Source organism: Stegodyphus dumicola, chromosome X2 (genome assembly GCF_044657685.1).
Source record: "Stegodyphus dumicola isolate Sdum_Otavi_A_Nest chromosome X2, ASM4465768v1".
In the NCBI taxonomy this organism is placed as follows: Eukaryota; Metazoa; Arthropoda; class Arachnida; order Araneae; family Eresidae; genus Stegodyphus; species Stegodyphus dumicola.
The window spans coordinates 184,295,138-184,316,256 of NC_140781.1; the positions used below are offsets into that span (position 1 = coordinate 184,295,138).

The 21,119-nt window shown below is 34.1% G+C and overlaps 1 protein-coding gene across 1 annotated transcript in view; it reads right to left on the reverse strand.

Annotated features, from left to right (window-relative positions):
* LOC118187999 (A-type potassium channel modulatory protein KCNIP1-like) overlaps positions 1-21,119 on the reverse strand; it is a 305,037-nt gene that overhangs the window by 165,645 nt on the left and 118,273 nt on the right. The window contains exon 2 of the mRNA XM_035358325.2: positions 3,354-4,207. Within this exon, the coding sequence (XP_035214216.1) occupies positions 3,354-3,528 (175 nt within the window). The 5' untranslated portion in view covers positions 3,529-4,207. The remainder of the gene's footprint in view (positions 1-3,353; positions 4,208-21,119) is intronic.

Here is a 21,119-nt window from a genome sequence, read left to right on the forward strand (position 1 = left end):
TAATCACTGAAGTTAAAAAGCATTGCATTTCTCGGATTAATAGTCATCACATTATTATTTAAATACTGTAAGAACTACATATATGGTTTAAAAAATAACCGCAGTTTATGTTTAGTTGTTATAAGTTACACAAAGCGAATATGAAAACGAATGTATGCAGTGTAAAACAAAATTCTACAGACAGAGGAAAATTTCTAAATGATCCTTTTCAATTAAATAAAAAAATGTTTTACTCATGTACAATAATTGCATAAATGTAAGCCTAAAGTTTTACGCATGTGATATAAAGCCTGGTATTGCATAGTAATTTCTTGTTGCAGAGTTATTAGACTTAATTTGTCAGCCTAATTACCATGTAATTACAAAAGGTTACTCGAAAGAAATTTCCTAGTAGGAGGATGCTTTCAAAGAAGAGTTTGGATTTAAACTTTTCTCTCTCTTTCTCTTTTGAAAATATATGGAAAACTCAAAAACTATGAAAACATCCATATAACCAATAGTTTTGCCATCGGTGCAAGAAGGGTGGAAACTGCTCATTTTCAACGGCGTTCCAATAATTCGCAAAAAGCAAAATTAAATTCGATGAATGAGAGCAGTGAAATAAATTGTTTACTACGAAATCTAACTTTACTCCATTAATTTATATGGATTCAATACTAAATTATAACTAACTAAAAGAAACTTAGTCGAAGCTAACATAAGTACCTAACGCAGTTGGCCCTTAATCTATCAAAAGGCACGTAATATACGGCTGAACATAACAGCTTCAAGAGGGATTTAGGCCGAAGGCAAACACGCGTTACTCAGGATTTCTAGCTCTCACTCACGAAGTAAGTTGAACCTTCATTAAATACTACTTCTAACTCATTTGCATTCAACGCGATTCTAAAACCTCATTCTGGTAGGAGGTTGTAAATGGAAACAAGAATAGATAAGAAAGCACTTTGAAATCAAAATAATTGTTATAAAATTAAAATATATCTTACAGTATGAGATCTTTAACGGTATCGAAGTCAATTATTTTCCTTGTTCAGAATTACTCATTAATTAAACAAATTATATCTCACTAAAATTAGACGTTATTTAATTTGTTGTCTTTTTACCTACTAAAGGTTTTCCATTTGATGTATTTAAAATCCTGGAAAATTACAGTTCATGTTAAATAATAGCGTAAATATTGTACCACTCTAATATTGTCTGATGTTTCAGGAAAATTGAACCATAGTAAGAGGATAAAATCAATAAATCCAATCCTTTGTATTTCGTTTAGGCTTCAATTACCTACTCAGAATAAGCTTATTCTGCGGAGTTCTGTAATTAAATTTCCTTAGCAAATAAATCAATCTCCCACAGCCTTTAATCTTCGTTGAAAGAGATCATGAGATTATACTTAATTTGAATAACGTAGTTACAATAAATGTTAAAAGAGTGGCCGTAGTATTATATTTTGCTATTTAGGTTTAGAAAATAACTCATGACAAATTATTCTTATTACATATGTTTGAATGAAATGGTAACTTATGTATTTTTAAACAAACTGCTTAGTTTCAATGTTTGCATTTAATTATAGCATCTCTTTTCTTTCGGTAAATTGCCGGAGAATAATGCAGTGATAATAATCTTAAGCTATTGTTCAGAAAGGAAACTGATATCATTAGGAGACGAACATTTGCATTCTAAAGAAAATATACTAAATATCAATTGAATAAGTTTTCCCACAATAACCGGGATATTAGAATCAGAACAAAAAGTTTAAATTAAGTATTAAAATTTTTATCCAAGTAAGCGGCCTATTATCAGTGCCGCTTAAACCAGCAACCTTTCTCCTTACAGACACATGTTGTAGGAACCCTAACTATCTTGGACGTTAAATTCTGGCTCCATAAAGGTCTACCAGGCGACTTATCGCCTTGTTCTAAATCTTTCGGTAAAGTAACACAAACTCGGTAGAAGGTTTAAATAGTTCTTGTTGGGTTTCCAGAAACAAATTACGCAGATCATGTAATAACAGATACGTCACCGCTACCAGCGGGATTAACAGAAATCAAATGTTAAAGCGAAACTGAATCTTTAAGATATGACATGCGCGAAGTAAAGTACGTTCGAAGCCGCTTGTATAATACTTTCTGGCCCAGGCCTTCGATTCATGCTAGCAAACACAGCCATTAAATGTTAAACATAATTCAAGTCAATCTAGCAGCTGGGTGAAAATAATTGCGAGATGATCAGCGGTTGCTGCTTAATCATACGAACTATTTTATCATATATACATTATTAATTTGCATCATGGTGGGAGCCGACAAAATAGAATACTGGCAAAATAATAATATAATTGATTAATAAACATGCAAGTAATGTAACCAACAAAATAGCGATATAAGTGATGTAATCGACCTTCAGTATGATTGTTAAAATGATGCTTTAGAGGCAGCAGTCAAATAATATATCTGCTTTCGCAACCTACGCCCTTCCGCAGAGTATAATCTCAGAGTGTAGATTGACTATAATGTTTTGCTTTATCAATGTAACTATTACTTAAATGTATTATTTTTCGTCAGTAGTGCTTTCTAAAATTATCACTTTATTGCTGTATCTGACTGCTCATAAATATGAACGTAGTTGAATAAGCCTTTCAATTGATAAAAAATGAAATACATCAATTCCAGATTTTCAGCGTTAAAATGGCCGTAACTAAATACACTTTTACGCAGCAAATAATGATAAATATCATCACTAAAATTTGAATCATTTTATAAAAATTTTAGATCTTCTGAATTTGTACAATCGGATATTTTGAGTGAGAATCTTACTTGCTATATTTTTCATAATGACAGCAAAACTGAAAAGAGTCTGGCGATTCTTTCTCTCATTATGCTTTATGAAAAGTGTTTACAGTTTGATCATTGAATCGGTCTTAAGGAGACCTTGAAGAATCACAGAACTATTACTAGTTTGAGTAAATACAGGCACGTAACACATATGATTTCCTTTTTTAAAACAGGTTTTTAAAGAGGAACTGTAAAGGCTATATTAAGACTATGATAAAGCATGCTGTGTGTCACAGTGTCTCATGAACCATGTGGTCATACTTCGATTATTTGTCAGAGTAAATCTTTACAAAATTAGTAAGTGATTCAGTGTTAAAAAATGTTAACAAATTACAATTTCAAATTTCATGTAATGCAGTTTTATAACAGACGGCTTTATTAACCACTATCATTAATGCCAGCCTCTAATAGTCTGCATAACACCTGGGTATTTCTAACGAAATAGCGTTACAGCGAAGGATTGATTTTAGTTAAAAGAATGTTAATGAAAATGATATTAATAATAAAAAAATTAATAATACTTACGTTGTCTACGAGACCATGCCCTTCGTACGAATTTAACAAATCTTTGATAGATGCCGTAAATTGAGACACCTGCACCCATCGGATCGTCCTCAAAAATGCTTGAAAAATTTTCCTCTGTCAAGTCATCCGATAAATTTGAGATCTGATCTTCATGAACTGAATCGTCCTTTTGCATTTATGAGCCAGGTGTTAACTTTCTGCTTCTAAGAAAATCTTATTTTTCTCAGCTATTTTCTTTGACACACTATGTAAAATTTAATAAAGGGAAATTCTACAGGTTACATGCTATGCCCATTTCAGTTCCCTAAAGTGAATAAACAACTCTCTTCATGACTACTGCTTCTTAAGATCATATATTTCAAAGCTTCTTCATGTAATGGAAGAAAATCAATATATAAATATTAAATGGAAATCTTTTGGTTATAGTATACGTATATAAATGCCATATATTCTAATTATTAAGCTCATCTTGTAACAAATACATTTCTGTGCGAAGCATTTCATGAAAAAATTCTAATACACCAATCAAAAATGTTTTAAATCTTTCGAAATGCATTCATCATTTAATATTTTGGTGATAAGTACTGCGTAGGCACTCTGACTTCGATGATACAGGCTCAGTTTGCCGGCTTTTACTCCACATGTTTATAAGCATGACGACTTAATTATTTCTATTATAGTGGCACATAAAATGTCTGTAAAAATGTTCAGATTTGTTGATACTTAATAAGCACCTATAAAACTTGTTCCTTCTTAGAGATAATTATATAACTTTTTCTAGCTCACTTTTTGTCTTATTTTTTGCGAATGAAATCAAGAAAGTTTTTCTCGTGTTCCCAAGAGTCTTGTTTCACCTGAAAATAAAATAAAAATGAATTAATGAAGATAATAATATTACTAAAAACGAATTCAAATCTAAATAAAATGCTTCTTAAACCCGTACATCTTAACTAGAAGTTAAACATATCACCGTTCAATTTTGAATTTTTATTTCATGACTCTTGATATGACAGTTGTTAATGATGACCGCATTAAGCCAAAATAAAGAAAGCCTTTTTAAGGAATCCGTATTGTCCTTTTAGCTGAAAAATGAATTTATTCACAGTTTAAATGAAAAGCGTTCAAATTTACCAAATGATTTTTGTATTCTAATGACAGTAGTAAAGATAAGATGAAAACTCTCACATTGTATTTTAGGTTTCGGATTGTAGTCATCATGAATTATTTTTTATATCATTTTATGGAATCATTGCATGTTTACTAGGTTGATTATGAGAAACAAAAAACCAAACACGGTCAAAACAATTTTAAACTTTGCCTGAATTAAATCTATTTTACATCCTCTTGAAAATATGCATCAATGTATGCATTGTCATCACGTTCCCCGAAAAACCCTTTAATTAAAATTTGTCTAATGTCATCTGCGGATCTAACTAAATGATTTCTGCAAAGTAAAGTGGCCACTCTTGACTTCTGATATTTATCTTGAAACTAAATAAGGTCTCGGGATGCCATATCTGATCACCAAGATTTGAGCGAGTTTTGTTTTGGTCAGAAACATTTAAGTCGCTGTGTCGTAGTGAGTTATCGCGGTCAAGCAATTCTCATTTTTGGAAAGCTTGAATCCTTTGCGACAAATATTCTTTCTCAGAATGTCAAAAGGATGTCTTATTGAATTTGATGTGGCGACGAATTATCATGCACAGTCTCCTTCACATTGAAAAACGCATCATTAACACTGTCAATATCACTTTTATAGCTTTCTTTGGTCTCAGAGGGACTTAGAATATTTCCCTTTGAAGCCTATTTCTTCCTGTCAGATTTTCAGCTATTAAGTCACGCTCCTTGATACGGCATTGACTGCAAAAGAAGGGTATTCAAGCCAATCGCAGAGGCTACAGATACGTTTGAAATAAATGACAAAGAACAAATCACGGGGAGCAGTGCATAAATCAGAATGTGATTTTTTTTTAAGGGGGCAAAGATCAGATTTAATTCAGATGCGTTTTTAAAATTTGATTGGCTTCGTTTTCTTTCTTTGTATCTATTCTGCATTTTAGAGAACTCAGATTTTATTAATCTTTGGCAACGCTGTCATTCAAAATTAAGGTAGAGTTAAGCAGATAACCCTATCATTCTTTGTCGTAATTAAGTACTCTAAATCAATCCATTTCAATTTGATCAAAGATTTGTTTAAAGCTGCTCTTGGACCACACACATCACTTAGAACTGCACAATTCATCACTTAGAACCTCTAATCGATTATTGAACGCAAAAAGCATTTTCTTTGGTTTTTAATTATTAGAAATGGTAAATTAAATATGAACGTTTGGTGACACTGTCTTCGAAAAATTCCTTTCAGGATATATCTCTTTATTCTAAATACTTACACTATATAGCTTTAATTATAACAGGAACAGAATGGCGAGTCTGAAAAGATAAAGGCCCAACAATGAATATGCGGATAAAACAACTGAACGCTTGCAATTTAACACGTGTTCTAATCTCATCTCATGTCTGCGTATGCGTTTTCATGTATTTTTCCATGTTCAACGTGAGTACGAGCCAGCTTCTCGTTTAAAATGCTTCACAAAGGCAACCATTCCTTAGACACATGATCCTCGAGTGCTTTTACCCCAATCAACTGTGTAGAGTCCCTAGGTTTCTCGAAGCAGGAAATACGGAAAACGAGCGGTGCCCTCACCAGATTTGAACACAGAACTTTTCTATTGCTAGCTGTACTTGCTTCCATTTACACCAAGAAGGCACGGCACGTGGTAAGCAAGGAGAAAAGTCTTTGCTATCCCTTGAGGCTGGGAGGCGAGTCACCAAATGGACAGGGAGGCGAGACCTAATTACCAAATCCATATATTGAAAAATTATCGTTCATCACGTTTTAGTTCAGACGCCATTTCTTAGAATTCTTTTGAGGACGGGAAACACTGAAGATTTAGTTACTGCTCTCGCCGAAGTTCGAGCTCTAGACCTTCGGATTGCCGTTCGATAAGCAGATAATTAAATTTTTTCTCACTGTATACGATATTTTTCCCGCCTTCTTCGTATGCCTTCGTGGTGTGGTGTTCTGCTCACTGGGCGCGTATTCCAGAGGTCCGTGGTTCGGTTCCCGGTTAATTCTCGATGCTAATTTTTCATCTCTCCGGTCTCAAAATTACCTAATGTCTCTACAACTGAACTATTAAATTTATCATGTAATCCAATTTCATCTTATATTTAACTTCATTTTTAGTTTTATACTTTATGTCCGACTTTATGAGTAAGCTCGTGTTTAACAACCAAGGGATTCATTCTCATCTAACGAAAGCTGACCAAATACCTAACTCTTTCTCTTATTTTTTCAAAAGATTGCTCTAGTTTTATTGGTTGCAATTCCTCTCGAAAAATAGACTATTTTAAGATTTAATAATTTTTATTTTTCTGTTAGCTGATTATTATTTTCTATTCTATGGATTTTATGCTTATTTCCGATACTCTGTTATAGTACTACAATTTTTGTGTGCGATCCCGAAGCACAGGATAGCTAGAATTTTCTTTTGATTTCACTCTGAAAGGTTCTAGCAACTTCACTGAAAAACTTTTTATGAAGTTATTTGGATACCACAGTCGCCAGAGGATAAAAGGACATAAAAATATTACTTTTTAAAATTTTTATTACTCTTTTAACACTTTTCTTAGAAAACCTTAATCCAAATACACTTTAGAAATTGAAAAAAACTGACTAAAAAGGAAATTCTGTAATAACTGACTAAGACAGAAATGCTATAATAAGGATAATTCCAAAAATTAAATTAAAAATGTTATTCTCTTTCCCTAGTTCTTTTGCACTTCGCTTAATGAAGCTTAATTCAATTATGCTAATAAGTGTCATTTTATTCAATGTATTTCTTTATATTTCTGGATAAGTGACTTAAGTCTGTTAAAGTATGAGAGCTTTTGCAACACAGTTGTTTCCTTTTCCTGTTTCCTATATTGATCTAAATAATCATGACTCAGCAACGCATTGCGCAAATAGTTAGGCCGTTACAAGAGATCTGCACTTTTTTCCCCTCCAGTTACAAGAACTCTGCGTTTTTATTTTTTATGTTAATCGCTTCACTGGAAGTTATGTCTATGCGAGCTGTAAAACAGTAATCTTGACTTGCGGAAAATATTCTTAAATTAATTAGCAAAAATTACTTTTTATATCTAGAGTGTAGAGAAATGGGGTTTGAATAATTAGACATATAGAAATGAAATTACAGTTTGAATAGAAAAACTATGCCATATGGCGTTTATAATTCGCAGATATTTTGCTGTAAATATGTAATCAAATAGAATTGAAAAATATTTTATCCTTTTGCTGTGGGCTGGGATGAATATATGCCCCATACCTTTCCTATATTAGATGAGAATTAAATTTAGTTCACGATGGAAATTTAAAATTTGCTTCTTAATGCAAAGCAGGAAATGGTAGACTCCATATTTTTTTTCCTTGTTGTAATAGTTGACTAAATGGCTTCAAACATAAAAAGGTAGTCTTTATTACCTACGTGGAAAGTTTATGGATTCACAATTATTCCTAATCTAGAGACATTGTTAAAAATTTCCAAATAGTCCCCATAGCAAACCGTAAATAATATATGCTCATTTGAAGGAACAAAAAATTTAGCTAATGAAATCTTAGGATCTCAAGCCTATTATCAACGCAATATTTAGTTCATATTCCATTACAAGTTGAAAAAGCAGAAACATCCTATGTTAATGAATGCCCAACATTGGGTTACTGGTGTTTGAGATTCTTGACTTGCCAGTGATAAACATGTTTAATTCAAGGTAAGTAACGATTTTTTAACTTGCAAAAGCAAGAAAACATATTTTAATAACTCCTTTTAGTTAAATAAATTCAGATATTCCGTCGATAACTGAAAACATTTATTACAAGGTAAATTGCTCGTTTCTTGCATATGGAGATGTCTCACGCAGCCATGACGGTGTTCAATTTTACATAGGAATTGGAGATAATTGATACATTAAGACAAGCACCATGTTTGGATATGATTGCTTTAGATATCTCGTAATTGATCATCGCACGTCATTTAGAAAGTACCTGTGTATGATATATGATTATCCAATTCAATTCATATCTCTACTGAGAATTTACTTGGGCAATGCACCCATTCATATGCCTAGATCGATCTAACATTTATTTAATGACTGATGAACTGATAATGGGATTGACCATCCTGAAGCTTAGGCTTGAACTAAGTATAAAATGTATCATGACAAGTTGCCGTGCATGTCTATGAAAATAAGGAGCTGTGTTCTCAAGAAAGAATGAAAAATAGCAATTTATGCATTAAGAGGGCTAAATAATAGAAAAAATTTTAAAAATCAATAAATACCATGACAAACAGAATTTAATTCGTAAACATCAAAATAGTTAATAATACGAACTCGATCAGTTTCATTTTGGTGCTAAACCTATAGGTGTATTTGTAATTTACTTGAGGCCAAATATGATAGTACCTTAAATTAGATTCAAAATAATATATAAATCGTTTTAAATACTGACAAAAACTGTTTTAAATACTTCTAAAAATTACTCCAGAAACTATGGATGCATATAATATCTTTACAGACTTTTAAGTGACATTTTGTACTTGTGTTAAAAGCGTTCTGAGCATAATTGAAATAAAATGGAACCGGGTCTAAGAATTTCATTAATGCATAAAGTCATGCAAGTAAATACTAATACAAGAATAGGTTGTAGAGACATTAGGTATTTTTTGGGGGAGCAAACGAGATGAAAAATTATCAGTCGCCTTCGTCGGGAATGGAACCACGGACCTCTGAAATACCGACTCAGTGTGCTCACCACTTCACCACGAAGGCACGCTAGGAAGGCGGGAGAAGAACCTTATATACTCCCCCTTTTAAAGGGCGACTGTTGTTTTTATGCGACCCAATCACCAAATCCTGGGGTAGGAGAAACATCATACAACACCATTTTAGCTCGGGCGCCACTGTAGAGGCATTAGGTATTTTCTTGGTAGCAGGAAAGATGAAAATTTAGCAAACGCTTTCGCCGGGAATCGAACCACGGACCTCTGGAATACCGGGCCAGCGTGCAGAACCACTACACCACGAAGGCACGCTAGGAAGGCTGGAGAAATACCTTATAAGTTTATTACGAGAAAAATCATATCAGGGCTATCTGCGTAAGGGGAGGGATGCCTTCGTGGAGGATTTTCTGAGGGAAACTAGAGTCACACGTTACACAATGGAAAATATTTATAAAACTTTATAAATAAAGAAATATAAGTTAGGTTTACTCAATAATTACTTACAAGAATTGTTCATTATAGGACTATGCTTTTACTTGCAAAGCTGTTGCACTTTGGTTTACTCATCTAGTATTTTATCATCTCATTTTACTATTCTGTTTACATGAAATAACGGGGTTTCACTACTGCAAAACTTAAAAGTTACTATTCTGTTTACATTTAAAAATCACATTTTAGTGGTTTTATTTAGTGCGCCTAAAAAATTCGCCAAATTTTGAAGGCCAAAATAGTTGGGCGCCAACTAACGCCGCTTATAGAATTTTAGCCAAAGCTTTCCTAAAAAACTAATTCCAGTCGTAAACTACACTCATGTCCATAAATTAAGGATAATGCAAAATTAGGCAAAGGAAGAGTTAGAAGCAAAACAAATTTGACTTATTTGTAAAGCTTACTTATTAAACAAAAGGTAAAGAGCAAAAAAAACATGCTATATTTTTGATATTATTAAAAAAATTAGCGATTTTTTTCTCCCTGGAGCAAATTACAAAGAAAACCTATTTACAAAAAACCAATATTACATGGTTGGTATGATTATTAATACATTGTATGTCTCCGAAGTTCCGGTAGACATGTAGGAGGAGGAGGCTCGTCGGCCAAGGATGTCCCACACGTGCTCTCCTGGATTCAAGTCCGGTGAGAATGCTGGCCAGTCCGTACGGGTGATATCCTCCGATTGAAGGCATTCGCTTACAATGTTTGCACGGTGAGGACGGGCGTTGTCATATATAAACACAAACTGTGCGCCCATGGCGCTCCGAAACAAACGTACATGTTGTTCCAGAATGACGTCCTGATAGATTTGGCTTGTCATGGTTCCAATTTGAACATGCAGATCAGTTCTGGAACCCAGAATAATTCTACCCCAAACGAGCCGTCCTGCACCACCGTAACGGTATCGTTCAATGATGTTTTCTTGGTGGTAACGGGTACCTGGGGCTCTCCATATGAAAGTCCGGCGAGAATCAGACTGCAAGCTAAACCTGAACTCGTCGGAAAACATCACACAAGCCCACTGTTGCGGTGTCCACAATGCATGCTCTCTACTCCAGACTATCCGCAGGCGACAGTGAGTTGCAGTAAGTGGAACGCATCTGACAGGTCTACGAGCATATAGACCAATCTGTCCTAAGCGTCTGTACACGGTCTGCCTTGAAATTGTTATACCAGTGGCTGAAGAGAGCGGACGAGACAGGTCTGAGGCTGTGCTCCGCCTATTTCTTTTGGCAGTAACTGCCAAATACCGGTCCTCATTCGACGTTGTAACTCTGGGGCGACCTGTGCTGTAACGTCTACTCACCATCATCTTGGAATCGTTGCCAAAGCCTGAAGATGACACTCTGGGCAATTCCAAGTTCGTCTGATACTTCCAGTTGGGTACGCTCAAATTCCAGACGGCCGATATTTCTACCATGTAAAAAATCATCCAAATGCGTCCTTTGTGTCATAACTATTCGGTTATTGCACTGAAATGCTTATAAAGCGCCTGCGAACAATTTTACTTCTTTGTCTGTATTCCTTATATATTACTCTCTTACACTCTTGTCATTGTGATGTACCATCGGTGTCATCTGGTTACTTCCTGAAATTTGCATATGATTCTTGAAGATGTGTGTAGTGATTTTACAGGTGATATATTTATTTTAGAGTTCGATTTCCACGTGACTTCGAATTATCTTTAATTTATGGACATGAGTGTAAATTCTGCCTAAAAGAATAAGTTGTTTATGCATCAAGTAAATTTATTTTCTTATTTTTACTTCATTGTACGAGGTAAAAATGAAGTACTGTAATAGCGAAAAGTTTCAGGCATCAAACTTCAAAGCAAATATGCATTTTCACCGCTATCGAATGCAATTTAACGATGTTTTTGCTTGACATCTATACGTAATAATAAAAGACTCTTTTCCCCAAAAAAATTGTAAAACTAAATTAAAATGAATTCTAAAGAGAATTTTTCGTGGCGTCTGTGCGAACGTATGTACGTATGTATCTCGCATAACTCAAAAACGATTAGCCTCAGAACGTTGAAATTATGTATACAGGACTACTATAACATGTAGATGTGCACCTCGTATTTTGGTTGCAATCGGCAGCACCAAAAATATATAAATATTATGTGTATATATATCCACTTTGTTATTCGGCTAAGGGATTTCAGTTTCTTTATTCTTATATGTTTGTAAATTGTGCATTTTTTGCTTTAAAAATGACTGAATTATGCTGTTCTTTACTTCCGGTTAAGGTTTTTACGCCTTAACACAGGAAATCTGTATGCAATATGTTTAGAATTATCAACAATTTAAAAGTTTTTTAAGTGCCGCTAAGCCTAATACTTTTTGCCATGTCGGCCATTGCTTGTTTACATTTGAAATAACAAAATAGTGGATTTGTTGCCAATCTAGAGAAAGTAAATTTCGCAATAACAAAGATAACGCCTTCTTTTATTATTGCGAAATAAATCATGCTTAATCCATTCTGGAATTTCTTCGATGAAATAAGTGTTTAAGATTTACTTCCTAATTTGCAATTCAGACATTTTGAGATTTTATGTATTTTTGCCTTGTCGCAAAGTGAGAACTGAATAAATTGAATGAGAAATACTGAATCGTCTGTGAAAAAACTGTTTATTTATTTTTGTTTTTTTGTTGTTGTTCTTTGCTTAATTTCTTTTATACATCGTTTTGGATTTATTATGGTATTTGAATAGAACATGTGGCAACGATTAGATAATTCTTAAGATGATTTTGTGCATTCTGAGTTAAAAAATGTCTTATCGTGGTTGGAATGTATACAGAATAAGATTCAATCATTTAGAGAAGATACAAAAACCACAAGAAATTCCCACTGAAGAGGACTTCCCCGAATTCATTCAAGCTTCCTCCCAAACTAATCAAGAAATGCCTAAAAAACTTTACAGTGACAAAATTAAGCAGGAAAACCCACAGGAAAATTTATCAGAAATCATTAACATTTTCAAAGATCAGAAAACCCTTTATTTCATGAAATCAATAACCACAATAGCTCAGAGAATTAAATCAGCTAAATCAAATATGCAGAAACTTTGTCTAGCTTTCAAGCCATCGAGATTATTTTGAACTCTGCAGATCAAGATCAATTCGTAATTTCTTTCAAGACGAGCACAGCCGAGCGGCAGAAATCCTGAAGATGTAGATCTTCACATCGTAGGTTCGGTCCTCAGCCCCGCTCACGCTCACTACAGGTTTTGCCAAAAGATGGCGCCACGTTTACTTCTCTTCTAGAGACTCTGCATTAAGTGCAAAAAGAACGTTCCATTTTTACTAGATTCAACTCATCATCAAAGATACCCTATTTATAATACTCGTATATTGGTAAAGGCCGCACTAGGCCGATTGCTTCTAAATTGCGTTACGACATAGACATACATAGAGATAGTTAAAAAATGATTGAATGTAGCGCTGTTAAGTGAACCTAAGGCCAGAGTGTCGCTGTGGTAAACAAATATAGTGATTTTTAAAGAGAGCATTTATTCTATTGTGGTTTATGCGCTATCGACGAAGTAGATTTAATTCAATCCAATAAATTTAAATGAAATGCAAGAAAAATGCGTATAATTTAATATTCCGTACAAGGAAGTCATGTGGTGCACACATCAGATTTTTTATATTAACAGCACAGTTTGACTTTCTTGAAGTTGGCTACTTTATCATGTCAAACGGAAAGCAATTTTATTTAGTGTTGGTTTAAGAAATCAGTTTGGTTCCGCCTTAACATTAAATTGAAGACCAGACAGGAAATGTGGATGAGAAATTTTAGCTTAAAACTTATACCATTATTTACTGTTAAGTAAATATGAATACGCATATTCTCTTAAAGTATTTAACTATTCCTCATAATTACACTCCAAAATACAAAAAAGCTGTGACGTGAATCTTTGTTAGAAATCGTCAACATTTTAATGAAATTTATCTCTTCTTAAAAATTCGCTGAAATGTGAAACACTGTTCCATTAATTAAAAAAATTTCTGAGAAGGCGGTATATGGAAAGGGACATCCACTTTATTTACACAGAATCTGAGTTCAGATTTAGTGTAAATAATTGCGCAGATATTGTGAAATGGGTGATGCTGCATTCAAATTGTTCTAGTTTTTAGTTATCTTAAATTGAAAATTATTCTGAACTCTGATATTTCCAAGAGACTTGTTTCTTTCTAATTTCCCATATACCAGGTATTGAAGAGTAGGAATTTTAAGCTCAAAGTAAATCCCAATTTAATGCTTTCATTGTTTAATAAATGGAGGTTTAGTGTGTTCTAGCATCAATCTTAACCATTCTGTTTATTTTACTAGCTTTCTTACTCCAATTTATTTACAACAAAAAATTTCTTTAGGATTGAAAAGAAACCCAATCCGTGAAAACTAAAATCTGAGCGAGCTTGAAGATGTAAAATAAAACTTCTTTTTAGTCAAATCAGTCAAAAACTGATGACATCACCAAAGCTAATTTAAAATATTCAATAATTGTCGGTTTTCTGAAAATGCACTGGAACCTTCTTAGAACTTATATTATAACATAAGGTATCAGGATTAGTATTCCTCTTTACTTGCTTTGGAAACATTAACTGTCCTGACTTGGAACAGGGAGCTTACTAGAGCTATGTTCAATAAATTTGGGAAGTAGACAATACACACAGGAAGGGTATAAGCAACCCTTTATTTTTCTCTCTTTACAATGATTTCCGGAACTTCGGAATACAGAGACCAACCACTTGTGGTCTGAACGTAAGAATATAAAAATATTAACTAAAACTCTAACTAAACTAACTTTGGATTAATATACAAGTGCCTACTTTAAGATTGGCCGTGAATTAGCAAAAAGCCGTATGTAGTACAGAGAGCTGCTAAAACTACGATACGTTTGTTACGAATTTGGTATTTAAAAAGCTAATGTTAGTTCAGTTATAAATTAAATGGTTTTATTTCTCGCGCAGTGCAGCGCGTGACGAATATTAAAAGAAAGCTAAGCCGGAAAATTGAAAATACAAGAGCGCGTGCATTAAATAAATAAATATCTCTTTTTGATTTCGAGAAAGTACTGGAAAATTCTAGCGCGTGATTTTAAAATCTTATAAAAGGAGGAAAACATCTCAGTTTGTAGGAGTTGCTTAGTTTGTTGTTGTTTAGAAAACTGCCGTTGTTGATTATAGCGAATTCGCGGATTAGCGTTCTTTAGCTGTTTTGAATTACGTTCTATTGTACATTTGAGTAGTTAAAAGATAACTACTGTGAGATATTGTGATACTGCATGATAATTTGAGAAAATTTAAGCATTTCTGTTGTGATAATAATAAATTTTTGTTCATTTTTCATCGGACTTGTGCATTCATTTCATAACGAACCCGTACGCACGCAACAATTTTTGGTGTCAGAAGTGGGATTTGGATGCCAATAACAAGAGCGATGGAAGAGCAATTAAGGCAGTTAATATCAGCCTTTGCCTCATTTAAAGAAGAAATTAAAGAGGAAATGAAATTGGGCCAGGAATCCGTTAAGGACGAAATGAAAGCCGTTCAAGCTGGTCAAGAAGAAATGAAAAGAGAAATTACTTGCATAATAGAAAATAAATTTGAAGCTATGGAAGGCAGAATTGACGCAGTTGAAAATAAAGTTGGACATATTGAAGAAAAAGTTTCTTCCGTAAAAGATCATATTGAAGAAAGAGTTTCTTCTGTAAAAGAACATATAGAAGGGAGAGTTTCTGCTGTGGAGGAACGAATTGAAGGAAGAGTTTGTGCCGTCCAACACCAAATCGAACAACAAATTGATGAGAGAGTTTCTGAAGTTGCCAAAGAAATGGATACTTTAAAGAAATTCGTAGCGTCGGCAGGGAGCAGGAGTGATGATTTTAAATTCTTACCAATGCCTGCTCGTCCACCTCTGAAGCTATCCACATATGATGGGAAGACCTCCTGGCAGGTGTATAAGACACAATTTTCTATCGTTGCGGATGCGAATGGATGGGATTCCCAAGCTAAGTCCTGTCATCTCGCCGCTTCTCTAAGAGCCGACGCAGCGGATATCCTTTAGACTCTTCCTGAAAACAAAAGGTTAGATTTCGAAGCTCTGTCCGGCGCCTTGGAGTTGCACTTTGGGGAGAAGTGTTTAAAAGACTACAGCAGGCTCCAATTAAAATCTCGTCAACAGAAGCCTACCGAAACACTTCAGGAGCTCGCCGCGGATGTTGAAAGGCTGTCCCATCTCGCCTTTTCGGAATGCCCGACAGAAACAAGGGAAATCCTGTCCTTGCAATACTTTATCGACGGCATCCGAGATACTGAAATACAGAAAGCTCTACGAATGGCGGATGTAAAAGATTTAAAAAGTGCTCTAGTGTACGCCATGAAATTTGAGGCAGCCCAGCAAGCCACTCGTCGAGACCGCCACCCAGTCAGATCTGCTCAAGTCCAGGAGCCAGGGGATCAAGTCACCGCTCGTCTAGACGATTTAACTAGACAACTGAACGCCTTGAGACGGAATATTGGTGAGAAGAAACCGACCGTTGAGTGCTGGAACTGCGGTGCTGAAGGACACATACGTAGAAACTGCAGAACTCCCCAGAGCACGGAAAATAAGGCATACGATTTAAACAGACAATCAAATGCCACGGAAAGGAAAAGGACTGACAAGAAACCAAAGTGCTGGAACTGTGGAGCTGAAGGCCACGTACGAAAGAATTGCAGAACACCCCAGGGTACGAAAATTGAGACAATTTCTGAGCAACGACGCAGGAAACAAATTAATGACCATATCAAGGAACGGAGGTTGCCAGATAATGAAAAACCCTGTTTTAAAGCGCTTAAGATCTCTACGGTGAGTGGCAACAATAACGGACTGTCCATCAATGGGAATATCGATGGAGTTCCTTACAATATGATCATTGACACAGGAGCTAATGTTACCCTCATTAGGAAAGATTTAGCTGAACAGTTTAAAGATAAACTTATTTGGACGCCATCCTGTGTTACCCTTCAGACTGCGTCTGGTGACAAGATCGACATAACTGGGAAGTTAAACGTAAACATCACGTTTGGAAGTGCCGCCTACCATCACACGGCATATGTGGCGGATATTACAGATCCATGCATACTCGGATTGGACTTTTTAAGGAAATACAATTTTTCCTTAGATTTCAAAAACAATAAGCTGCTTTCAGCAACTGATGGCATGACTATCCATCCTCAAAAGGGATCCTCGCCTGGAAATGTCGACGCCTTGTCCGAAAGATCGAGCTCGGGAAGCTGCCGAAATCATACCAGGGTCGAAAAGAAACGCAAGACTACCAGCTATTCTCCATCCCAGAAGCTCTTCGGTCGAGACCTTCGTCTGCCTTGTGACCGCCTGTTTAGTCGCCCTACGGATGCGCCTTCAACGCCTGAGGAACACATCCAAGATGCCCAGGCCCGGTTTGAGGGGATGCACCGTTCTGCACGAAAGCGAGTCAACTTGGCGACGGAGAAAATGAAGACCAGATGCCACACAAGAGCTACTAGACATAGATCCAACAAAGGAGACAAGGTGTGGTTCTGGAACCCGATTCAACGAAAAGGACTGAGTCCTAAATTACAGTCACCTTCGGATGGTCCATATACAGTGCTGAACACGAATGACGTCGTGGTTCGGATCCGTGAGTCTTCGAACTCTTACGACAGGTTAGCTCATTACTATGGCCATAGTACATAATGTAAATAATTGTAAATAGTATAAGACCATGGTCCATTTTGTTTTTAAATGTGTATTTGATTTGTATTTGATAGCATTTGATTTGTTTTTTGTATTGCATTTATTGTTCATGTTGTTTATTATTGTAATGAAATGCTTATTAATGCATTTATGCCACAGTTGTAAGTTTAGCTTCCTGTCCAGGGATTGTACTGCCCGGGACGTGCAGTCCTTGGGAAGGGGGCAGTGTTACGAATTTGGTATTTAAAAAGCTAATGTTAGTTTAATTATAAATTAAATGGTTTTATTTCTCGCGCAGTGCAGCGCGTGACGAATATTAAAAGAAAGCTAAGCCGGAAAATTGAAAATACAAGAGCGCGTGCATTAAGTAAATAAATATCTCTTTTTGATTTCGAGAAAGTACTAGAAAATTCTAGCGCGTGATTTTAAAATCTTATAAAAGGAGGAAAACATCTCAGTTTGTAGGAGTTGCTTAGTTTGTTGTTGTTTAGAAAACTGGCGTTGTTGATTATAGCGAATTCGCGGATTAGCGTTCTTTAGCTGTTTTGAATTACGTTCTATTGTACATTTGAGTAGTTAAAAGATAACTACTGTGAGATATTGTGATACTGCATGGTAATTTGAGAAAATTTAAGCATTTCTGTTGTGATAATAATAAATTTTTGTTCATTTTTCATCGGACTTGTGCATTCATTTCATAACGAACCCGTACGCACGCAACACGTTTAAAATTATCAAGAGGATTAAACCTCTGGCCTTGAAGGCAACCAGCAACCGAGTAAAACTACTATGGCAAGCGGCCTGCTTCTAATAACTCCTTCCTCTCTCTTGCTTGGCAAAAAGCCACAACTTAAGTACTTAGCAAGACAAATTTGCATAAATAAGTTAAAGCTTTTAATTCTGGCCGGAAGTAGAAAATAAGAAGTGATAGTAAAGATTTAAAATAAAATAAACGTTAGTTAAACTTAGGATCCTTACAAAGGAAGAGATTTATTTTGTTTAGATCTTCTATTACAATATATTATTTCATACTGCTGTAATTTCTTCTTGGTAACACCATAATGCCGAAAACTTGCAGTATACATTGCTCAATGAAACAAAATGCATCTTATGATATTAATCCGTTTTTAGATAATTGGTAATTACAGGTTACTTGGAAAATTATGCAGAATGTAAAGGCTCATGCATATTATAAAAAATTATAAAAAATTGCAAAATTATAAAAAATTATAAAGGTGATTTCATCTTGTGATAATCACAAATGTGTTTCTGAGCATGATTAATGGAAGAAAAACTCCTTTTTCAAAAACAAAAAAGAAAAAAGTATTATATCTTAAGATATACGAAAGTTTTCTTGTTAATCATGGTGTTTATATTAACTTTAATTGAAAAATTTAAATATGCCCATATTATAACCAGATAAAATCAAAATATAGCCATTTTATGTAAAAATGATTTTAAACCCGAAGACAAAATTAAATATCTCTTGTATGATTTTAAGATAAAAACGAACTAGCATAACTTAAACACTATAGTCTAATTAAAAAGGTTTGGAGTTAAAATGAAAAACTAAAGTAAATACTTTCTCTAGATATCTCAAGGTGAGCAGAAATGCAGTGTATAGTTTCATTCGTGTCCTCGAATAAGATTCTGTTAACTTACGTAATATTCTAACTGCAAATTACATTCAGAAGATAATTCTTAGTTAGAAAAGTATATCCTTTTGAATTATTTAACAAGCAGTCTTTATTTAGATAAAAAATATTTACAGTAGGAATATAATAATAACAGTAATAATAATTCTCGCTATTTAAGCTTTTAATATCAAATTCAGCTGGTATTAAAAATATAATTTGCACTCAAATGCGCAGATACAGGATAATTCACCGCCTTCACAACTTCGATAATAGCTCTGATGACACAAATTGCAGTGTCTTCATCTCCTTTATAATTGCATTTCAAGTAAAAAGTATCCTGCCCGCATCGTGTTTAACCGTAGGTGGCCTTAATCTTTAAAGGAAATCGATAAGAAAGATTTGCATAGAATCCCTTTTCCCCATTCAACCAACATTGATTGTAACTAGCTCTTGAGACAAAGATTATTATTAAAAGAAAATCTATCCTGACATGGAACATTATCTCCTTCCGCTGTTGTCTCCAGAAGGCAATCAGGATGAATGTATCAATTTCCCCAGAGTTATCAAAATGTAATTTTGTTTGTGCATGCTTCACACGTTATATTCAATATTTAATGCAAGGGAAGAGAGTATTTTACATTCAATAGATTGCTGCTGAAATGAATTTTTGAGATAAAGAATAAAATCCAACTTTCCCCAAATAGGATTTCTTTTAGCTGGAGGCATTTCTAAATAAAATAATAAAATTCCACCTTTCATCAGTGTGCGCAAAATGGCTCAAAAGGTAATAATCAACTTTCCATGCTTCTGAGGTGATTTCATCTTGTGATAATCACAAATGTGTTTCTGAGCATGATTAATGGAAGAAAAACTCCTTTTTCAAAAACAAAAAAGAAAAAAGTATTATATCTTAAGATATACGAAAGTTTTATTGTTAATCATGGTGTTTATATTAACTTTAATTGAAAATTTTAAATATGCCCATATTATAACCAGATAAAATCAAAATATAGCCATTTTATGTAAAAATGATTTTAAACCCGAAGACAAAATTAAATATCTCTTGTATGATTTTAAGATACTCTGTCTCAGAATGCAATCAACAGCAGTGTTGAGCGATTTCTTGATTTCGTGAGCATGTAAATTCTTTGAATATAAAAATCTGTGAAAATAATTCTCATTCAAAAGATACCTTAAACGAAATCGTTATGAAATATAAATTTTGGGTGCAAAAATTAATTATGAAATAGTTTTTCATATTTTTGAAGCTTCTTCATAACTATAGCTCTAAAGCTGCATAATGAGTTTTTGGTCTTGCGTATCAAAAAACATTCTGGTTCTTCATTTGCGGTTTTTGCAGCTGAAGATGGTGGTTCGGTAAAACCATCGAAACTAGTCCTGTGAAAATTTTGTAAATATAACGTTGATTTTTGTTGTTTGACTTCTGAATTAGTATTCTGGTAGGTTTAAAAATTCAAAATTTTCGTTTGTCTAATACAAGGTGTTTTAAATAAATATAGTATATCCAAAACTAACCGAAGCCCATATTATTTGAGTTCCGTTAATATAGCTACTGGCGCTCTGTTTTTTGTAATAGTACTGCACGTGTTTTTTGTAGCAGTGTTAGATTTTCGCATAAATTTCCAGTGTACTATGCACAAACACCTTTAACATATTTTAAAACCCTGTACTGTACACAAACAAATTTAACTAATGACTAACTAATCTTTGTAAAGTCTATATCACTATTTATTAGGTAATCGTGCCTTTGGTATTAATTTGAAGCGAGATATTTTTTTGACATCTACTGAAAGGTTAACATGAATTCCATTATTTTATCTTCCCCGCATTCATCCTAATCACTTTAAATTAATTAATCAGTATTTTGTCTAATTACTTATTATTTTATATATCAATTTTGCTATTTAAATTGTTATTATAATTTAGTAATATTTCAATTTAAAACAATAATTATAAGTGCTAAGTGTTTTTAAAAGGTTTTTTCCTGTTTCAAAATGAATTCATAACCCAAATCTTTAAAAAATATAATGTAAATATATAACGCTTTA